The 22,493-nt window shown below is 43.6% G+C and overlaps 1 protein-coding gene across 9 annotated transcripts in view; it reads right to left on the bottom strand.

The window, feature by feature from the left end:
- The window catches only part of tex2 (testis expressed 2), a 36,598-nt gene that overhangs the window by 3,902 nt on the left and 10,203 nt on the right, over positions 1-22,493 (bottom strand). For 6 of the 9 annotated variants that reach the window (XM_080904406.1, XM_080904408.1, XM_080904404.1 and 3 more), the window contains exons 3-12: positions 9,486-11,226; positions 8,420-8,620; positions 7,138-7,501; positions 6,233-6,528; positions 5,802-5,945; positions 5,581-5,680; positions 3,396-3,516; positions 2,663-2,785; positions 2,155-2,364; positions 1,516-1,636 (exon numbers count right to left, since the gene is read on the bottom strand). In XM_080904406.1, the coding sequence (XP_080760532.1) occupies positions 1,516-1,636; positions 2,155-2,364; positions 2,663-2,785; positions 3,396-3,516; positions 5,581-5,680; positions 5,802-5,945; positions 6,233-6,528; positions 7,138-7,501; positions 8,420-8,620; positions 9,486-11,204 (3,399 nt within the window). In that variant the 5' untranslated portion in view covers positions 11,205-11,226. Of the gene's footprint in view, positions 1-1,515; positions 1,637-2,154; positions 2,365-2,662; positions 2,786-3,395; positions 3,517-5,580; positions 5,681-5,801; positions 5,946-6,232; positions 6,529-7,137; positions 7,502-8,419; positions 8,621-9,485; positions 11,227-13,207; positions 14,346-19,583; positions 19,763-22,493 lie in introns of those variants that run through there. The other 3 variants (XM_080904412.1, XM_080904405.1, XM_080904411.1) reach the window with 3 other exon arrangements.

The raw sequence follows: 22,493 nt of genomic DNA, 5'->3' as shown, positions 1-22,493 counted from the left end.
TATTTTACATAAAGAACATTGGTTTAAGGCCAACTCCAGGCCTCGAGGGCCGGTGTCCTGCAAGTTTTAGATCTCACCCTGGGTCTACACACTTGAATCAAATGATTAGTTCATTACCAGGCCTCTGGAGAACCTCAAGACATGTTGAGGAGGTCATTTATCCATTCAAATCAGCTGTGATGGATCAAGGACACATCTAAAACCTGCAGGAAACCGAGCCTCGAGGCCTGGGTTTGGACACCACTGGTTTAAGGTGTATTCGGATGTGCTAAATACTTAAAATCCCTTGTTCAGTTCCAAACAGAGTGTCAAATTCAAACTGAACACTCACCAGCCACTTCATTACACCGTGCTAGTACTAAGTTGGACCCGGTTTTTACCTTCAGAGCTAACTTAATTCATGGCACAGAATCAATAAGGTGCTGGAAACATTCCTCAGAGACTTTGGTCCATATGGACATCACAGCATCACACAGTTGCTTCAGATTTATCGGCTGCACATCAATGATGAGAATCTCCCATTCCAACATTTCCAAAAGGTTCCCTATTAAACTGAGATCTGGTGACTCTGGAGGCCATTTGAACATGGTCACTGTGTGTTCAAGAACACAGTTTTAAGATGATTTGAGCTTTGTGGCATGGTGCGTTAACATGGTGGAAACAGCCATCAGAAGATGGGTCCACTGTGGTAACAAAGGGGTGGATGTGGTCAGCAACTAGAACCAGAACTAGCCCAAAGTCCACAAACCTGAATCATTAATACAACACAAGACAGATCCATGTCAAATTCTGATTCTAATGATCATTGCAACAGATATCAAGAATCGTCAGACCAGGTAACATTTTCCAATCTTCTGTTGTCAAATCTTTCAAATTGTAGCCTCAGTTTGCTGTTCTTATCTGACCACACTGGCACCCAGGGTGGTCTTCTGCTGCTGTAGTCCATCTGTATGTAGAGATGCCTTTCTGCATATCTTGGGTGCAATGAGTGCTTATTTGAGGTACTCTTGCCCTTAAAACAGTCTAGCCATTCTCTTCTGACCTTTTACATTGGCAAGGCATTTTCATCCACACAACTGCTGCTCACTGAATATTTTTCTTTCTTTTCTGACCATTCTCTGTAAACCATAGAGACGGCTGTGTGGGGAAATCCCAGTAGATCAGCAGTTTCTGAAATATTCAGACCAGCCCGTCTGGCATCAACTACTATACCACATTCAAAGTCACTTACGTCACCTTCCTTCCCCATTCTGATGCTCAGTTTGAACTTCATCAAGTTGTCTTAACCATGCCTACATGTCTTAATGTATTTGCGTTTTGCCATGTGATTGGCTGATTAGATATCTGCAATAATGAACAGTTCAGCGGGTATAGTAAATGAAGTGACCAGCGAGTGTAAATTTAAAACCATGCAATTCCTCGTTTTTAACAATTGAACTTGCAAATGGACAATAAGTAGACTTTATTATGACTTAAGATTAGATTTCACCGGTGCTTGTTTCTCCCAGTGTATACCTGGAACTCCTGATCCAGTTTCTTCTCAATCCACTCTGTTACATGCACCAGCGTCACCTCCCTTTCACCGAGTTTGGGCCGTGCTTTGAGCTCCAGGTGAGGCGGACTCCGAAAACCATACCTGACAGCCAAAAAGAGAAGTTTGTGATAATCGTGTTGAATTTTCAGACCAGCTTCATGAAACAGATGTCGATTGATGGGTTTTTCCTTAAATGACTGCTTCATTTCAATAAAAAAAAAAAAATACATATTAGCAGTATTTAAGGAGAAAAAAGGTAAAAACATGGAGGAAAACATGCAAAACATATATAGCATGCAACAGAAACAGATTTTTCTATATGTTGTTTTAATTATATTTTTCTTAGCACCTATTTAGTGGCGCAAATAAAGAAGTTCGTATTAATTAAGCCAAACATAAATCAGTGTGTATTTAAGGCTTCAATGTTCCACATCTTTAATGGAAAACACACCTTTGTGCCCTCATTTCTTAGATGTGATTAAACATTTTTATTCTCTCATCACTTGCTTGTGTTGTTGTTTTTGCCCAGCAGAGGGTGCAGTGCTATAATCTCAAGCCATTCACATAGATTGTGACATACCAACTCCATCCTGCAATTTTCCACATCCTTCTAAACATACCATATCCTGTCTGTGGGGGGAGGTGGGATGTTGACAGCCAGAGTCCCGCGGCACTCTTGCACCTCTACGGTGAGCAACAAGGGCGTGTTGGATACTTCCTCCATCTTCTTCTTGATGAACTCCGTCTCTGTGGCTTTCTGGAAGTACTTCGACTTGGCTATCTTGTCCACAAAGCGCATGATCTTGCTGGGTCTGTGGCCTCCCACATAACTACGCAAGTCGATGATGGAAACAGAGGAGGAGGGGAGACAAGGAGTGAGTCAGGTTCATAATTAATTCATAACGGCATCTCTTGCTACTCAGCACCCACTATCGAGGGGCTATGTGTGCAAGTGACCGGGTGCTACATTAAATCATCAGCGAGCTTTCAAATATGTATGTCTGAGTGGGTGGCTGGTTGGATAGAAAAAGGAAAAATGTTCTGTTTCAGAACCTCAGTACGAATGTTATTCTGCTCATTTTCAATTCGGAGGTGCACTAATGTTGTTAGAAAGAGACATTTGCTCACCCCTCTGCTCCAGGCAGAACAGGTTTGTCACTGAGGAGTTCTGGAGGATCCTCCTCGTCCGATGAACCGGCACTAGACGATTCCTCGTCACTGTCTGCCAGACAGTATGTCCGTGGCCTTGACCTGTCACGCACACATAAACAAGCACTCATGTTGCAAAGTCAGGCCCCAGTGGCTTTGCAAAGAGCCCTTATCAATCACTATTAATTCCCATTAAATGTATCCCAGGAACTACTTCTCCACCGATCTCACTCAAAAAAAGATCCAATAACCCAAATGGGTAACAAAATGTATTGTTTCAGGGACAGCGACTGTAGGCATCCAATTCCCAAACTCGCCAGTTTACTGTACACATGTCCACAGCGGTAAGCATCCACGGGAAGGATTAGTATATAAAGAGAAGGAGGGAAAAGGCAACACGACAAAAGGGGAGGAACTGTGAAAAACGCATGTGACAACTAATATGGCTCTAAAAATGCAAATGCACCCGATTACCATCCGACTCAGAGCTGGTTTTCTTTAGCAGAAAATCGAATCCTTCACACATTTTATTTTGGCACTGTCACTGAGAATGAGACAATAAGAAGAAAAACAAACACGGAGGAATCAGGACAAGCTGTGGAGGACGACTCTAAAATCTGGAAGCCTTCTTAAAAACAAAATAAAATCAGACCGAGCTTCACTCAGCTTCATTATTCTGCATAAAAGAAGAAATGCACTTTTAAAGCCTCACCAATCTTTCCCATGTTCTCCAAGGCCCTCGCCCTCCTTTCCCAAACGGGCCAAGTTCATCTTGGTCTCCAGCGTCATGAGGAAAGAGCCCGTGTAGGAGACCTCCAGATCAAACCACAAACCTGAGAAAGAAAACAAAGACTTATGATGTTTTTTATACCAAACCCATGCCTGCTGACATCCTCGTCAATAGCATAAGGAAAATCAATAACAACCTAATGATTTGTGTTTAATTGTTGCAAGGTTAACTGTAGTGCTCATCTACCTAAAAAAAGGTCACCTATCAGGAAGCAGTTCTTTATTAAGCTACTTCCTGTTTACACGTCCCACTCCTCAGCGGGCGGCAGGAGAATTATTCAGATTACGATCCCCCTGCTGTTTGCACAGCGAACGTCTGCAGCCAGTAACTGACGTTTATTATCCCCTCTGTCTGCCCCCCTCCCTTCTCTTCACTTTCCCTCTCCCTGTAAATGCTCATTGATTCGTACAGTCTGTGTGACAGCAGTGCCAGAGAGAAGCTACATGACAGCAGCAAGACACATCATGGAAGACAGTGTCTCATTGTCTAGCACGAGACAAACAGCAGGAAGAGACCGTCTGGATTTTCTCATTAAATTTGAAGGAGCCAACACATCTCTACCACAGACAGATGTAGAACCGGGAAACATATCACAGCAATCGTGCATTAGATATTCCTTTAAATCGCTCTCATTGTCATATAGTGTGGTGAATTTGCCTCCACATTAATAATTTCCATTTGTGCAGCATGTGCATGACCAAGCAATTGCAAAAGTGACGCTTCAGCCCGACTCTCCTCTGAGCTAATTATGAAATGTCTGCATGCTAAGATGGTTAAAATGGTTCTGTGCATACACTAACGTCAAGAATGTTATACCCACTTGTTTCTTATAAGCCTCTAGCTCATTTTCACATCTTTGCACAACTGACAAACATCAGTTTGTGTGTATTGTGCGGTTATCGAAGCACAGTGTAAACATTGTCAATCAAGCCATGTCTCCCCATAAATAAGGCATTGAGAAGCTGCCTTTCCCTCAATTTTACCATCATCACACAAGAGAAGAAATCACAAGCGTGTTCAGTTCATGCAGGATGAAAGCGCACATTTCATCATCGGCTAATGATGCTTTGTTAGTATATATCTGAGGATGTATAGGTTCAGACACATTTGTGAGCTCTGCAGACACCCTGCTCCAACAACTGAACAACAAGAATCTTTAGACCTAAGATCAAGAAAAACTCAATGTTCTTAATCTGGAATTGATAAACAAAAATTTCAACACGGCGGCTCCTCATGACATTTACATTCACTGGACACTTTATGAGGTACACCTTACTAGTTGGACCCCCTTTTGCCTTCAGAAGGGTCTTAATTCTTCATGAGACAGATTCGAAAAGGTGCTGGAAACATTTCTCACAGATTTTGGTTTCAAAGGTGCTCCAGAGATCTTGAGCTCTGGTGACTGTGGAGGCCATTTGAATCCAGTGAAGTCTTCAGCATTCGACATTTTTCTTCTGTTGTCCAATTTCGGTGAGCTCATGTCAATTATAGCCTTAGCTTCAGCAGGTCATCTTGACCATGTCTACATGCTTAAATGTACTAAGTTGCTGCCATGTCATTGGCTAATGACGCATTCGACCAGTTGAACAATACCTAACAAAATGGCTAGCAAGTGTATAATCATCATATTTTAAGAAATGACAAATTTAAAAAAAAAAACTAAAAAAAACCCCACCCCAAATGACTGAAGCTTTTAACAATCTCTTTTTTTGCCTTAAACCAGCTGGAATTAATACACATCTCTGCTCTGTTTCTGTGTCAAACTAGTCCCTTTGCTCAGGCTTAAAGCAGGCTGGGTGAGTCAGTGTTTCAGTAATGGATGAGGGGGAGCCAAGACATGAGGTTTAATTACTGTGGCTTAATAGAGCAAACATGCAGAAAGGCTAGACTCCAGAGGAGAGAAGGACAGAGTGTTGGAGGGTAGGGGGTTATGGCTTAATCTAGCGAGAAGAGGAATAAGATGGAGATATGGTATGAAAGGTGAAGAAGACGGGTTGGGGAAAAGACAGAATTAATAAGTGGCTCGAGTAAGATAAAAATAAGAAATCTTGAAAGCACCCACAAAAATGTAAAAAAAATAACACACCTAATGTAATTTTCTTCCTACCTTGGTGGTCCACTGAAGGTTTGGAGGCACGGAGGATCTTAGGAATGGAGAAGCCCATGTCTAGCTCTGTCAGAGTCAGCTCATTCATAACATATGGCAGCTAAAAGACAACATGTACGGAAAAAGATACAAATACAGCCAACGCAAAGACAAATCTCTATCTCTTGAGGAAATCTTCTTGCATTTGGATATTACTAACTGTAGCTACTACTACTACTCACCCTGATCTTACTGAGCTTCATTTGGATCTTTTTGGAGACTACATTGGCCCAATATTTCTCTCCCAGGAAGTCCCAGAATATCCTTCCCAGAAATGCATTTACCCAGGCCTCAGGCTCCGCAGTCTCCTCTGAACTCCTACGCAGCTAAAGGACACACATACATGTATGAATGGCAGTTTTGAATATCTATAATCATTTTCTGCATCAAGCTTGAGCTTGATATATTGAGTTTGCTCCCAGCAACCCTTCAGTAAGATTCACTGAGTTGCCAGTGGTTCGGAGCTCTCTGGGGTAACTTCAGGTGACAACAGACTGATTTAGTTGATATTGTGGTTTAGACGTGCAGACCCCAGGGGGGGCTTTTGATAGATGCCCACTTTGGATGACAATCTTTTTCTATTCAGCCTGACATGCATCCATCTGTCTCCTACCTTTTTGGTAGTCTGGGGGCTGCTATCCGGGCTGTTCCTAGCGCTGTCAGTGGCAGTCGGGCTTCTAGGCGGCACCTGGGGACTCACGTATTTGGCCATGTAGACATTATAGTCCAACAGCATCTTCTGCTTCAAGCCTGCAGTAGAGCCACAGGAGAGAGCGGCGGTGGTCTCTCTGTGACGAGACTGAGACTGAGACAGCTCCTCCAGGCTTCCCCGGCTGCTGCTCCTGCTGTCAGCCTCCAGGCCTCCGACAGATTGAAAGCTGCTACTGCGACTGTGGGAGGGTAAGAAGGCTACAAATGGAAGGAAGGAAATGTGGGATGTGAAGGGGGTGTTTTGACACAATTATGCTAGAACACGGAACATTTTTAGTGATTCCAGATTTGTATACAATAATAATAAATGCTCAAAATTTAATTAGCCTTAGATAGCTGTCAGCTATTTTTGTATTCCTTTCTCACAGTAGACTGCAGCACTCTGAATTAGCATGCTGTACACTGCTTTCCAGTAATCCAGCCCTACCTTTACTACCTTTATCTCCTGACCCACACAATTTTGGCATTTCTCTTTGTATAAGGCCTCCTCCGCACAGGCTTACATCCCACTGTGGAAAGTGATGCTATAATACGCTGATGCTCTGTGCTTGTAATCCTGCTGACCCACCACACTCATCGGTTCACTTAGTTGAGGGGATTGGCAGTCCCTAAGCTGGGGCTTATGCACAGATCTGATTGCTGCGCAGTTGCCTACTTAATAGAACGGCTATTCTGACATCGAGGAATGGCGCGTGTCTGTGCAAATACAGGTGTGTAAAAAAAAGAAAGAAAGAAAGAACATGGATAACAAATGCTTTACGTGTGTGTGTGTGTTTGCACCTTGATCTGGGAGAGTGTGAAGCTCACCATTCTTGCAGATGCTAGGCAGACTGCCACCTCTTCCCTCTGATTTCATTCGGGATGCTAGAAGAAATCTACGGAACCACTCTTCCTTTTCCCGACCCGTCCTCCCGAAAAGGTAGATAGTCAAATCCCCGCCTCCAAAGGTTGGTTTTTTGGGTTCCTCTGCTGACGCCGATCCTTCTGCCTTCTCACCCTTGTCCGTTTTCTCCACCTTCTCACTCTGAACTGTCGATTTTTCTTCCCCAGCTTCAGGCCTCTCTCCCTGGGCCTTGGACATGAAGTCATCCTGCTTGGCCAGCTCAATGCAAATGGGGTATTTCTTGTTCCAAACTCTCTTCCTAGCCAGGCTCTGAGGCATCAGGTATATCTGTGGGGTATAAAGACTGACTTCACTAAATCAATCTCATGAACATGAGTGCTTTCTTTATTTCTTTATTGGTGTTTCTAGGGCAACAGAATGATTATAAAGAAAAGAAGATAAAGAGAAAAAGTGTTCACATTTTTATGCAGCAGATTGATACCTGAGGGTATGAGTGGAAACAACTGGTGGCAATAAATGTAAGAATATGCCTGTTTTCTGTTGATAAGTAACCAAGATTTGGCACCATTCAGGGCTGGAAAGGTTCATGTACTTCTGCTTTTGTTCTTGCTATAGGCCAACAATTCTCTAATACATACAGCAGCACTTCATTCATCCCTGTGGTTGTAATGGGTTGGAGCGGTATTGGATCTCAGATTAAAACAATAACACCATGAGCAGAAATTGGACCTTCAGGGATGCTTTTCCTGTACGAGTGTCTGAATAAACTACACACTAAGTATCTACAATAATAACTGAGAAAGGGCACTTTAGGAAACCAGAGAAGAAGAGTAGGTTAAGGGTACATGATGAAACCTTTTGCTCTGTGATACACTGACATGAGAAATGTCAGCTGTGCCTTGAGATATGCAAAACTGTTGAATCAGTGCGCTAGTACACAAGATACACAACTGTGTATATAAGGTCAGTGACCTGTGATATTCACTCTACGTTTACACACAGTCTACGAGTCACAAGCTGTGATTGTCACTGAGCATGACCTATTAGCGAGCATACAGTCGGGCAAAGGCAAATGTGACGGGACGTGTGCTCGATGTCACTAAATGTTAAGCTTATCATCAAGCACAGTAATACACTGAGGAGACGCGCACACACACTTAACACATTAATTTCCCCCTCGTCTTTGAGTGGTGTTAGCAAAAATCTCTCTTTCCATGACCAAAAGGTTTGTTTAAGCCACCGCACCTTGCTGTCAGTCAGGTCGTAGATCTTCTGGCTGATGTAAGTGACGTCAGGTTTAGGCTCATTGTGTGTGGCACGACGGGAGATGTTCCGGTTGGGCTTGGACAGACGCAGGACTGAGCCCTCTAGACGGACGTAAACGGAGTGGGTCAGGGTGGCATGGTACGTCTCCGGGTCATAGCTGTGGATCTCATTCATCCAGCCCTGCGAGAGAGAAGCAGAAGACTTTTCAGCTACAATGAAGTAAAACTCGAGTCACCTCTCAAGACTTTTGCACAGTCTTTTATACACACATCAGATTTTCAGTTTAAAACCAGAGAATTAATTTGCTCAAATTAACTAAGTAACCTCCTGAGATAAAAAATGAAACCATCATTAAAGTGCCAAAAAACGCAGTTTATTGAATCTCCACTATGTATCACATACCATTGATTTAAAAAGACATTCTTGCTTAAAATTTATGCAACACAGCAAAAGATAAAGTGGGGCATCTGAGACTTTGTGTATTCCCAAAGAAAGACAAGTATGAAGAAAAAGACAAAGCTTGTTGGACCGCTTCCCCACACTTGTGTGCCCGAGGGGCTGTCGTTCATCTGCCTGTATCATGTTCTGCAGAGCTCCTCTTTTTGGAACAGCTGTGGCCTCTAGCCATCAGGCTATCCTGTGCAATCGCTTAGTACCCACTAAGGCACACACACATACACATGCTTGCATAACTCTGTCAAATTACTAAAGATTTCTCTTCTGATTTTCTGAGGTTACTCGAGAATAAGGAGCAAACGGTGGTGCTGTCATTAAAATGTTTCGCTTAAAGAAAAACTGGAGCCATCACTGGAGAAGAAGTGCAACACAACCTCGTGATTCCCCAACAGGCTGCACAGATTGAATTCTCATCCAAACTCCTACCTTTTTGTTCCCGAAGGGCACTGTGTTAACAAAGGCAATTCAACTGAAATAACAGAGTAGAAACATATAGTCTTCTTCAGAGTAAGGACAAACTGAACATAGGCACCACACTTGGGAAAACTAATCACAAGTTTACTTTTGAAGTCACATGTTTTGCCTTTACCTTGAATATCCCTGGTTCCTTAATATCCAGCTGGGCCACATTCCATTGCTCTATCCTTCGCCTCCTTTTTCTGCTCACTGATGAGGAGGGCTGAGGGGATGACAGCCAAAGCACGAGCAACGCCAACGCGAACCCCGCTATTATCCCGTGCACTACTGAGCACACACAGGGTGGCACAGGAAGCACCAAATACCAATACACCAACTGTGTTAAAATAATGAGACCAGTCACGGGTAAGGTCTCGGCCTCCTCTTCGGCTCTCTCGTCCTCTGGATCGAGCTCACTACACAAACCAGTGCTACCAGTATGGGGTTGCCGGGACCCAGAACGATCACCGTCCGGTGTCTCTGTGTCAGTACATAACTCAAAGTCTTCGCTGTACAGCTCACAGAAGTCCTCGTCTTCCTGTCGAGCTACCAGGGCTGACATCGAACAGCGGCCCAGAGTGAGAGAGGGAGATTTGTGGAGGGCAGAAGATGAGGCCTGGGTGAGGGCTGGCGCGAGTGATGGGAAAGAGAAAAAACCTGACTCTGGGCCCTTAGCTGTGGGGGTTTCTTCCTCGTCTTCTCCTTCTGCCCCTTCCTCCTCTTTGATGCTGTAGTTGTTGCCACCTTCTCCGTGTCCATTTACCGCTGTTACTCCGCTGAGCTCCGACGCGCTGGAGGACAGCGATTTGGCACGATAAGCAGCACTTCCAGCAGACCCCGTACCAGACTCATCCCCCATTATCTTACTAAAAAGCTGCAGAGGGTCTGACATCACTTCCGATAGCCGCCGCTTGGTATCCTCTATCTTGGCCTCCACCTCTTGGACTTTGAAGAAGGACCTACCATCTGGAGACATGATGGGGGAGGAGGGGGCTGTTTTAGAGTCTCCACCTGCTTGAGTGACGATGACGGGACTGGAGGATAAACGGGGTTGGGAGAACTGTTTGAAGAGTTGCATGTTGCGAGGTGGAGGCCGATGGGATGGCTGTATTTGCTGATGCTGAAGAGGCCCTTCCGAATGGTCAGCCTTGGAAGCGTCCGTGGACAGAGACTTAACAAAAGACTTCATTAAGTGTCGATGACGTGCGTGGGTTGGTGCTACGGTGGAAAGTGAAGGGACAGTTTCTCGAGACTCAACGTCATTGGACAAAGACCTAACCAGACTAAGAAAAGGCTTGGAGGATGACAGTGCTGCAGACTTGCATGGTGAAGAGGAGCTGGAGCTTGCGGGGGAGGGATTGACCGGGAGCCGTTCAGACGGCCAGGAGGAGCTGGCAGGAGGATTGGAGGAGAGGGTGGATGTGGGATTAATAGTCAAGGCAGGAGAGTGTGTGTGTGGCTGAGGGTCTGAGGGCTGCACAGATAAGGTGGTAGATAAAACTGGGAGAACAGCAGGTCCCGAGGGGGTGTCTGCACCAGCAGATTCAAACAGCAGTTCCTCTTTTGCTTCCAAGCCTGTAGCAACGCACCGGTCATCAGCTGCTGAAGCTGGACCTTGAAGCCCCCCTGTACCATCGAGGACAGACTTGTCTTTAACAGATCCAGCGGGTATCCCAAAGAGCTCCTCTTCCTCATCGTCTTCCTCTTTCCCCAGAGCAGAGAAGTGTATGGTGATGGTGTCACGAGAGTGGGAACGCTGGACCTGCAGCTTGGGTCCAGGGGTGTGACGAGGGGGCGGAGTGGCAGCATGCTGGCCACTTCCCCTGCTGCTGCCGCCCTGACTGCTCATCATCACCCTGCACAGGGCTCACGGCCTGGGGGGGGGGGGGAAAACAAAACAAAACACAGAGACAGTGGGAACACGTGGTTAATAAAAAACAATGAAGCAATAGTGCATCAGTGCAGGGGGGAGGGAGGCTGTAGTGTTTGTAGTACAAATTGGCAATTCGATTTAATCAGCGATTTCAAACCAGACGTATAAGTACCCTGAGGGCCACTTCTGCAGTAGCCAGGGGATAGGTGGGAAGATGAGATCAACCAATGGGGGGAAAAAAATTACATTGCAATTTAATTACAGAATTGAGCAGGCCTGAACAAAATGGTCTGAGCGGAAAACTACTGGAAGTAGTCGATAAGCAGTAGAAAACTGACACCCATAGAGAATGACAGCCAAGTAGATAAAAGTATAAATTAAACTAGAAAGCGAAAATTTCTGAAGAAATTTTAAGTGTGCCTATGCCGCCGCTAATCAGTATAGTTTGCCATTCAAACGGCTACAGAGAGCAAAACTCACCGGAGCAGCCATTCTCCACCATGAACTATGGTAAAACCAAACACCGCTCGCGCCTCACAGATGACAGCTTACAGTTTTGTGTAAAGATGAGGTGACTTCGTACAGCCCCAATTTGTAGACGCTGTGCGCAGAGGTTCATAAGCAGACCCGACAATGTTTGCATGAACACACTTTGAAGCATTACGTTATGGACCACTTTTCACACATAGATGCTGTACCCACACAGCCGGCTGTAGCTTTTCATCTCATAGCCCGACACATACACAAAAAAAAAAAAAAAAAAAAAAAGCAGAGAGAGCACAGACTTTACACCTGAGAGGCGTGATTGCAGATGCCGCTGAGGTGGGTCCACCTCCCCTGCAGCGGCACTGCAGACCACGCCCTGCCACACACATCAAACACGTAAAATAAATATTTATGCACTTTTCATTCACTTTTTGTTTTTTGTTATTTTTACACAGTGTTCTGAATGATTAACAATGGTCTACAGCCAATCTTGTGTATTATTATACAAACTTTGGTTGTAAGATTCAGATAACTATTTAATAAAAGCTAAATATTTTATATGAGAGTAAGAAAGAAAAGTATATCTTTGTCTCATACTCTCATCAGACAATACATGAACCTCTCAATAAACAAAATATTTGCTCGGCTTAAATGACAAACCGCTATTTTACACAGTGGAACACTTATTTTTTAAACAAAACCAATGCAGTTCGCCACTGACAGTGCTTACCTTTGCACATCACAGTAAACACTGAACCAAGATGGCGCCCACGCGAACGAGAAATCTGAACTACGGTGTCCTGCAGAGGACAAATGGTCAAAATTGCTAAAATTTACAACATATATGCAGCTCAACAGCGACACCTTGTGACTTATTCCAGTCACTACCTTACATATACATAACGTCTTACCTGACATTCAGTTCACCGGACACTCATACTGAATCACCAGCCCATATAAATGAAAAATAAGTCCAGCAGCCAACCAAGAGTCATCACGAAAGACTAGGGGTGACACGACAGCGTGAGCGGGCCTGGGTGTCAGCCAGCCCAGCCTGGGTGTCAGCCAGCCCGACCTGGGTGGCAGCCAAGCCGCGCTAGCCAGCTAGCCGCCATGCGGCGGTGAAACGAGAGCGTGAGCCGGCCTGGGTATCAGTCAGCCCGGCCTAGGTGTCAGCCAAGCCGCCCTAGCCAGCTAGCTGCCATGCGGCGCTAGCAGTAACATCGTGAGAGATATGGGACTTCTTGATAAAATATGGCACTTCTTGATAAAACGAGCAGATATTTGAAGTTTACACCCCTACATTCTCGCCTGAAAATAGGGGAGGCTGTCATAAAGTTCAAAATCAGTAACTTAGCGCGCACAGCTGTATAGAAACTCCGTCGTGCTAGCTAGCACGCAGTACAGTTATTGTAACTGTCAGCACAACGAAAATAAACTACACCTAAACTCGGTTTATATCTGACCCAAATAGAGTGCAGTTAATAACGTCTTACCTGAAATTCAGTTCACCAGCCGCCTGCTTCTCCTGCATTGGGTTTCCCTTATCCACGATTGAGCTCCGCGTTAGCCACCACCGGTCGATCGGTGTTTCTTTCCCCGCATACGAGGGGAAGAGACATATACCGGTGGCTAACGCGGAGCTAGCTAGCCACCGGTATATGAACAACTCAGTTATTTTTTCCACATCGACCAGCATCATCGGCCCATATAAACGAAAAATAAGTCCAGCTAAGACAAAGACTGTTTGCGGAGCGATCGGGGGTGAAAGGAGTTAGAGACGCCTCACTGAAAGCCAAGCCTGGGTGCTTTTGAGCGAAGCGGCGCTAGCTAGCCGAGCTAGCTAGCCGGCCGGCCAAACTAGCTAGCCGGCTAGCAGCAACATCGTGAGAAATCTGTTGCTAATATGGGATGTTTTGACAAAACGAGCAGATATTTGACGTTTACACACCTACATTCTCACCTGAAAACCGGTCGATCGGCGGCCGCCTCACATGTTTCTTTCCCCACATATGAGGGGAAAGAGACACATACCGGTGGCTAGCTAGCTCCGCGTTAGCCACCACCAAACAACTCAGTTAGTTTTTCCTCATCGACCAGCATCATCGGCCCATATAAACGAAAAATAAGTCCAGTGTGAAACAGTCGCTTGGCGAGCGATCGGGTGGTTTAGCGAGTGTCAGCCTCTTAAGTTTAAGACAAGCCCGGCTGCTTTTTAAGCGACGCGGCGCTAGCTACCCAGCTAGCGTCAGTACACAGGAACTACTTCCGGTAGTTATACAAAATAAAAGCGTCCACAGGGACACAGCGGCCGCCTCGCATTACTCCCGACATACCACTAGAGTGAGCCAGCACACCACAAATGAAGTTTTCTTGTTCTCCATTCATTTCAATGGGAAAAAACTTGCATTAAAATATTCATATTTAAAAAACTATAGAAGTAATAAACACCAAAAGTCATAGCAACTCATTCCAGCTCCAGCCGCACACAATGATATATCATATGTGAACCTTGTCTCAAAACTGTGGGGCGAGTTAAGGTCCAAAATTTCAGGCGGAAAAAGAATAATAATAATAATAATAATAATAATAATAAATCCGAGCAATAGTAATAAGTGTGCCTTCGCATAGGCACACTTAACTATTAAATTTGTTACCCAGCAGCACAAAATACATTAATGGCTAAACACTTCAAGATTTTTACTATGCATCATGAAATTATTGGTTGCTAACTGCCCTCAACTAATAAATGGTAAGCTAAAGAAGTGTCTACCCGGTTAAACTGACTGAACACATTCCTGCACGAGGTGCTGTTGATGAAAGAGTTCTCGAGTTCATGTGACAACTGCAGAGACCCCCCACGAGCTCTAAATGCACTCCTTGTACATACAGTACTTGAGACAGAAAAGAACAGCCTTGCAGCTTTCTGTTCACCCTAATGTGAGTGGACTGGACAGGTATGTCTATGTTCCCCAACCCATTAGCTCTCATTATGTAAGGTTGTAGCCGGAAGACCGAGTTGCTCTCAGGCCAAGCCTCTATCTCTCTCCCGCTCTGTCTTACAAGCACCCAGTCACTCATCCCACTATGGCAACATGATTAATGGGTTACTTCAGAGCTCACAAGTCTCAAGAAGAAGGGCCATCAACATTTCAGCTGTGTTTAACTCCACCCTCCAAAGGGGGAAAGAATGCAGCGGGTTAAATACTGAAAAGAGGTGAAAATGAGAACGGATCAAAAGAAGGAGCACTCCAAGAGCTCAAACCTCCCCCGAGCCAGCTCACTCTCTGGGCGGCTTTTCATGAGATTTCTTTTTAAACATTGAAGTTTGCAGTACAATAAAATTAAAGCATTACAGGTAAGCAAAGTTCAAACATGACATGATATTTGGATGCAAACTAAAACGTGATATTTAGAATCCACATATACCAGTATGACTTCCTGAATGTTGCCAATACAAACAAAGGCAGCAGCATTTTAAGACCAGTTTTAAAGATAAGAGATTCTATAAAGGGTTGACCTTATTTGACCTTAAAAAAGACAAACATTCACATGACAAGAAAAAAAAAAAAACCCCACTTTCCCTCACCAATCCAAAACAATATACGGGTCATAATGACACCACAAAGTGGCCGTTCAGCTGAAGCGATCACAGAAACAAGGCGTCTTTTGTGTAGTCGACACAGTGGAACCGCAGTCGTTCATCATGCAATGATTTCACTGAATGAGGCCTCGCGTCGTTATTGAGTTATTGTGCTTGTTTATTCTTCCTCATCCTTGGTTAGCATGATCAAACAGTCAGAGCACACATATGTGCAAACATGCTGTTTGTGCACACAACACCATGCAGCCTCTTTGGTGTTGGGGCTTTCAGCTGGTTGATATAAAAAAAAAATAAAAAAAAAAGGTCTGTAATGGAAGAAGGAGGGATGGGAGAGGGACAACATAGCAGTAAGCTTGTGTGATTGTCTGCATTTCTGAGAAAGCCTCAGTGCCCCTTAGGGGCTCTCTGGTTGGCACTGTATCTCCAGAGATTGCATTTGCCGGGATGGAATAACAGAGCGTTTGACTTTCCCAGCCAGCCATTCACTTGGCTGAGCTACAATAGGTTTTGTGTGCTGTTGGTTCTGCCATGGTAAGTGCTAGGGGCAGAGCAGATCGAATAAAAACAACAAAAGAAAATGACAGATACAGGGAAAAAAAGAGCAACATAAAGAAGAAAGATGAAAGGCCACAGGGGGTCTGCTGAAGCAGCAGACGACCTTTCAGAGACAAGCTTTTGAAGCAGAATTTACTTAAAGACAGGAGGAGAGAGAAAACAGGGAGGACGAAAAAGATGAGGGGAAGTGGATGAGAGTGAGAGGAGAGCATGGAGAGGAGACAAATTAAGTGGGGAGACAGAGTCATGGAGATGGGAGAGGTTGTTGTTGTCATCAGAGCCTGAAGGACGAATTAAAGCATTATGGAGGCTGACAAGGTGAGCAGGGAGCAACGTTTCCAAGTTTTCTCAGAGTCAGGTTTTAGCAAGGTGCAGCCAAAAGACAAAAAAATAAAAAAATAAAAATCGCACACTGAATCAATGCAAAACATAGCACGCTTGCACGCACCTACACCTTTTAAGGTACTGTTCTCCTCTGTAGACGTAAGGTTTGCTGTTAAGATGACTGCTATTCAGGTTCACACCAACACTGTGTTTGCTGACACACCCACAGTTTCGGGTACTTCCTGTCATCAAAGCTCCACTGCCATTAAACGCCTTGCGTGTGTTTGTTTTAGCCACTACTGTGAGACGAGAGGAGACTGGCATGGAGACGAGACTCATCCAATTAATCAATGCAAGCATGGCCTCTCTAATCAGCTCAAGCCAGCCCTATGGAGACTTCAGAGAAAGGGAGGGAGGTTAAAAGCAGCAAGGTAACATAATGACATAAGAGGCTGAACAGGCTACAGGGCAACAAGCATGTCAGCACAGGGCACAGCGGCCCGTGTAAAAGGTGTTCAATGACGACTTCTACATAAAGCAATGTTTTTGTAATGTAGAGTCTGCTAATCAATATTATACACAAAAACATCCTTGTCCAATACCAACATCCTGCTTCAATTCAAAGCAGAGGAGGAGCCAGACATTTGAAACACCCGGGGCTTAGCCCTAAAGGGTAGTATGCATGTGGGATTTTTTTTTTTTTTTTGAGGGGGGGGGGGGGGGGGGGGTGTAGAAATGACTGAAAGATTAATAGGCTCTGTTTTGAGTTTTGTTCAAAAAAGAATGACTTCATATAGGGAAATATATATATCACACATGCAGGACACCTTAAACTAGTTTTTTAATTGAGCAGCAAGACAGAACGAAGTCGGGGCTGTATCAAGACACAGGGACTAAACCCCAATTCAACCAGACCCAGAACTGATCCAGAATTAAAACAGGACTACAACAGTTCAAAAGCAGGATTACTGAGGACTTAACCAAGACATAACCACAATCAGAACTAGATGATAGTAGCACTAAAAATCATCATAGACCTGCACTACACTTATTTATTTAATTCTACCAAAGTACAATATTTAGATTGAGAAAAGTTTATATAATTATTTAGCCTTGTTGTGCAAACAAGCCTGCAGAACTTAATAAATATAGAATTTGAAAAATAGCAAACCTAAAAAGAAACACTAGGTACGAGATACTTTTAGTAAGCAACCATTTGACTAACATGTGGGTCTCACCTGCTCTTGTTCATCTCTGTTCTGTCCTCATTCTCCATCTCAATCTCTGCTCCTCTCTCTCCCTCTTTGTGCTGACAATCATCAAATATACAGTTGAAACCAGATATTTACAAACTCTTCAGATCAAAACACAAACACTTTTTTAATTGTAACATCAAATCAGACTAAATGTTTATTTTTTTAGATTGATAAATATAAAAACATATTTGTTAACTTTAAGAGTAAAGAGAGAAACTATCTGTATTTCTTAATTGCAAATGGCACCAAATTGTATTCAAACTTGAGCCACACTTATGGAGCTCCACAATTCTTTTCCTGGTGTTTTGGTTGACATCTCTTGATTTTCCCATGTTACAGAAACAGTCTCTGTGTTTTGCCTTATATGCATCCACAGCTGTGCCACCACTTTACTCACATGGACTCTACTAACCTATCAGAAGCTTCTTCAGCTCAGAATGGAATCGTCTGGAGTTTTCTTATTAATTAACAATAAATTTAGTGTACATGTACTCCTAAATTTAATGAAAGTGATAAAAAATAGACAGCTCTGTCTCTCTTTATTCTGACATTTAACTAATTCAAAATATATTTCAATATTTATCTAAAACAAAAGTTTACTCTAAATTGATGTTGTACAGTAAAAATGTTTTATGTTTTCTCCCTAAAGTGTATGTAAATATCTGGTTACAAATGTGAATATCCTGCTGTGTCCTGAAATCCCTCTTGTTTTGCATAGAAATATACTGAACAACATACAAAGCATAATATATAAAATACTACCTGAGTTTTTTCTTTGAAAGAACCCTCTAATGTCCATTCTTATATTTCAGTACATAACTGAAACCGAATTAGTCGGGGAGGGTAAGAACTGAAAATATGAAATAAACACACGTAAGCTAAGACTCTCTAAAAAATAGCATTTGTTCGGCTTTTCATTTCGCCATTTGTTGATTCACTTGAAGAGCAAGTAAAATAATATTGGTCAAGTGATCAGTTTCATATCAATCTTTCGTGATGCACCGTCATATTTACATTATTTGTACGGTACGAATGATTTGCTTTGGTACCTGCTCAAACTTAAGCTCTCCTTAGTATGGCTGGCTCCGTCTCTCCAACAGCGCACTCACGGGCAGCAGCTCCCCCCGCCCCCTCGCTCAGTCGCTTAGTGCCTGAGCTTGGATCATACCAATATCAGGGGGGGATTCACGCACAGTCGTAAATTCCCACAGTGTGCACTATGTGCTTCGAATATTGTGTGTACTTTTTGTTTTATACAGTTGTCAGCCAGGCATCTAACTATGAAAAAATTACACTCCAAAATACCCCGGGCTTCTGACAAAACAACCCGGGCTTAAGCCCCGTAAGCCACCCCCACGCTCCGCCCCTGATTCAAAGTGCATCTACTCCACAGAAATTCTCTGCTATCCATTATTAGACACAGAAAGGGAACATGAGAAGTGGGCTGCTAAAGGAAAGGTGGGAATTTTAGTCAACACTGGGTTTTTAGGGCCAGTACCAAGTTGTTGTTGTTTCCTAGTTAATCCCAACCTATTAAGTGCATGCCTGTAATTAAATAACAAGGTGACTGGCGGGTGTTCAGGACAGCCCGGCGTGACCTCGCCTAAAGTCTGCAAAGTTCATTTCCGCAAAGACATTTTACCTTTAGATAAACAAACAGAAAAGAAAAGAAATAAAAGCAGGCGTGCAGGAGTGACGTGAGCCCACTGGGTGAAAAATGGTTGCGAGAGAAGAACAGAGAGGACATCAAAAGAAGAAGCGAGTCAGCGAAGGGACTGAAAGGGGAGGGCGACGGCGGGAAGATAAATCGAGTGAGACAGAGAGATCGGAGATGAACGCAGGGTGCAGGGCGGGGGAGGGGGATGATGGCGCAATTGATTGTCACTAACAACCGAGATACACAGAGGCCTCACTCACTAACGAGTGCACGCACACTCACACTCTGTGGACTTGTGATGCGCACAGTTGCCTGGATGAGTAGGGTGCAAGCAAACCGAGACAAAGGGGAGAATAGTCTGAGCAGCTAAAGCGAGCGGAGGGAGAGAAACAGAAAAAGACACAAGGGTCGAGGAGGCTTTGTCGCCGAGCACACGAGTCACACAAAAGCTCAGAGCGGGTAAACACACGACACACCTTGTTTCATACTCTGCTGCTCGCTCCTAGGAGAACGCAGGTCCCAGTCATCACGGGCACCCTGGCCCTATTACGCAAACTGTACTGGACTTTGTTTGCTTACATGCAGCATATTGCACAGAGGGCGAGTCAGAGCGTGTCAGCTGGGAAAGAATCCAAACATTTCCCACCGTGACCTAAATCAGAAGAGTCGAACGCAAATGAAGAGAGGTCATCACGATCATAGACCAACACGAAAGCCGGACTACGCCCGCTTTTATCAGCCAAGGAGTCCCTGACTTGACTCTCACAGTGAAGAAGCAACACAAGCAGTTCTTAAAATAGCTCTGCGAGGCAGTGGAGGTGTCGTCCCCCAGCACCAGACTGGCCGTTTACAGCGCACAGATGGGAGACTAAAAAGGATTTAAGCAGTATAATAGTATATTCAACAGACAAAGACAAGATTTAAAATCGCTACTAAATGACATGAACTTTTTTTCGTAGACAGGCAGTCACAAAGCGCTGTGCACAAAGGTTAAAATAAAGAAAACATCAAGTAATAAAATAGACAATATAAATAATGCAAATTCAAAAGTGTTGATTAACAGAAGGCCTGTTTAAATAATAAAGTTTTTAACTGCTTTTTACACAGAGTCAGCCAAACGTAGTTGTGGTGGTAGACTGTTCCACAGCCTTGGTGCCACCGACTGAAAGGCTGAAAAGGGAAGAAAATTTAGAAATAACAGAGTCATCAATAAAGCGCCTGCGCCTAAAAAAACCTTGGGGAAGAGACTCTGAGTTGACAGACACATTAAAAGAGACTGACTTATGGTCGCTAAAAACAAGGTCATTTAAATTCACGTGGTCAAGGGAAATGCCATAAGTGAAGACCAAGTCCAGAGTATGCCCAGCAGTGTGAGTAGGGCCTGATACATGCTGAACAAAATTAAAAGAGTCCATGATGCTCAGGAACTCCTTAGTGGTACTATTTGATGAGTCTTCTGCATGAATGTTGAAGTCTCCAACAATGACGACCTTGCCCAGTTTAATAGTGGAAATTAAAAGTTCTTGCAAGTCTGCCAGAAAAGATGCAGCAGACCCAGGTGGACGATAAATTAAGATACCGTACATGGGCTGATCTCTTCCAATTTTTATCACGATCATCTCGAAAGAATTGTAACAGCTCGAAGAGATCATCTGGCATAAAAATGTCTTTTTTTAAAATTACAGCTGTTCCACCTCCTCGTCGAGATATCCGAGGTGCACAGAGAAACGAACAGTCTGCGGGACAAAGCTCTAAAAGATGTGAGACTTCATTCTCACGCTGCCACGTCTCAGAGATAAACATAAAATCAAGCGTCTCTGCACAGAACAAGTCATTTAAAATATAAGACTTGTTGGCAATTGAGCGGGCATTAATCAACATCACCTCTGTAAAGATCTGCGATCGTGTCTTGTAGTTCCTGCAGTGTTGGCTTATCGTGAGCTGGTTACTTACCAAGAACATGACTTTTTTTTTGTTCTTTTTCGAAGTGTTTCGAATGGCTCTTTTAAGGATGCAAATAAGGAATTAGACTTTTAAATGTATGCTAATTTCACAGGTTTTTAAAACAGAAATCTGAATAATGGCTGAAGCAAGATTCAGAATTCGTGCTTCGATTTGTCAACATTAGAGTTTTTTTTAGAGAGGGGATTATATCTGCATTTATTATTCAGAAAAATTCCAAATTATTGTCAGCAGCCGGGAATAAATCCATTTTTGATATGCAAACAAACCTTTCGGTAAATCTGTAAAGTAAATGACGGCAAATTTATTTCGGGCTCGGTGTGTGAAAAAAAGAGAGAAAATGGGTTTTAATGTGTTTTTCACATTTTGTATTTTGCATTGCAAGTTTTCTCAAATGTATTCTTTAAATATGTGTTAACCAAACTCTTATTTGCATATGCATTCATCAGCCTCTCTGTTAAAGTGTTTGCTGATGCAAATATGTAATCAGCCCACCACATGTCAGCAGCTCAACACATTTAAGAATACAGACATGGTCTAGACCTTTAGCTTTAGTTCAAACATCAGAATGGGGAAGAAAGGCTATTTAAGTCACCTGGTATGATTGGTGGTGCCATATAGGCTGGAATATTTCAGCAACAGCTGATCTGCTGGGATTTCCCAAGAGATTTACAGAGAATGGTCAGAAAAGTATGCAGCGAGTGGCTGTTCTCTGTGTGGATCATGTCAGAGTTTAGAGGAGAATGACCAGATGGTTTCAGTCTGATAGGAAAAAAACTGTAACTCAAGCAGCCACTTGTTACAACCAAGGTATGCAGATGGGCATCTCTGAATGCACACATTAAACCTTGAAACAGATGAGCGATAGCAGCAGAAGACCACACAAGGTACAACTCCTGTCCACTAAGAACAGGAAACAGGGCTGCAGTTCACACAGGCTCAACATAATTGGAGAAAAAGACGATTGGAAAAATATTGTCTGGTCTGATGAAACTCAATTTCTGCTGCAATAGTTGGATGGCAAGGTCAGAATTTGGTGCAAATAATATGAAAGCACTGGTCCATTCTACCTGGTATCAATGGTTTAGGGTGCTGGTGGTGTAATGGCGTACACAGAAAATATCAACACAAAAGCCTCCCTGAGTATTGTTGCTGACCATGTCCATCCCTTTATGACTCTAGTGTATCCATTTTCTGATCTGATTCCAGCAGCTCGGATTCTACAAAGCTCAAACTTAAGCAGTCACCAGATCTCAATACAACCTTTGGGATCAGGGGTGCACATAAGTGGTCCGCGGGTGCGCATTCGCTGTCAAAATAAAAGACGCGCACCAGATAAGAAGTTGCAACGCGCGTTTGCGTCCATAATATTTTCTGGAGGAGGACAGACATTTGTTTAGAACGATGTAGAAAGATGTAGAAGA

The sequence above is a fragment of the Rhamphochromis sp. 'chilingali' genome, assembly GCF_963969265.1.
Source record: "Rhamphochromis sp. 'chilingali' genome assembly, chromosome: 15".
Lineage (NCBI taxonomy): Eukaryota > Metazoa > Chordata > Actinopteri > Cichliformes > Cichlidae > Rhamphochromis > Rhamphochromis sp. 'chilingali'.
Note: the sequence above shows the minus strand (reverse complement) of the source record. Positions and strands in the feature narration are given on the sequence as shown.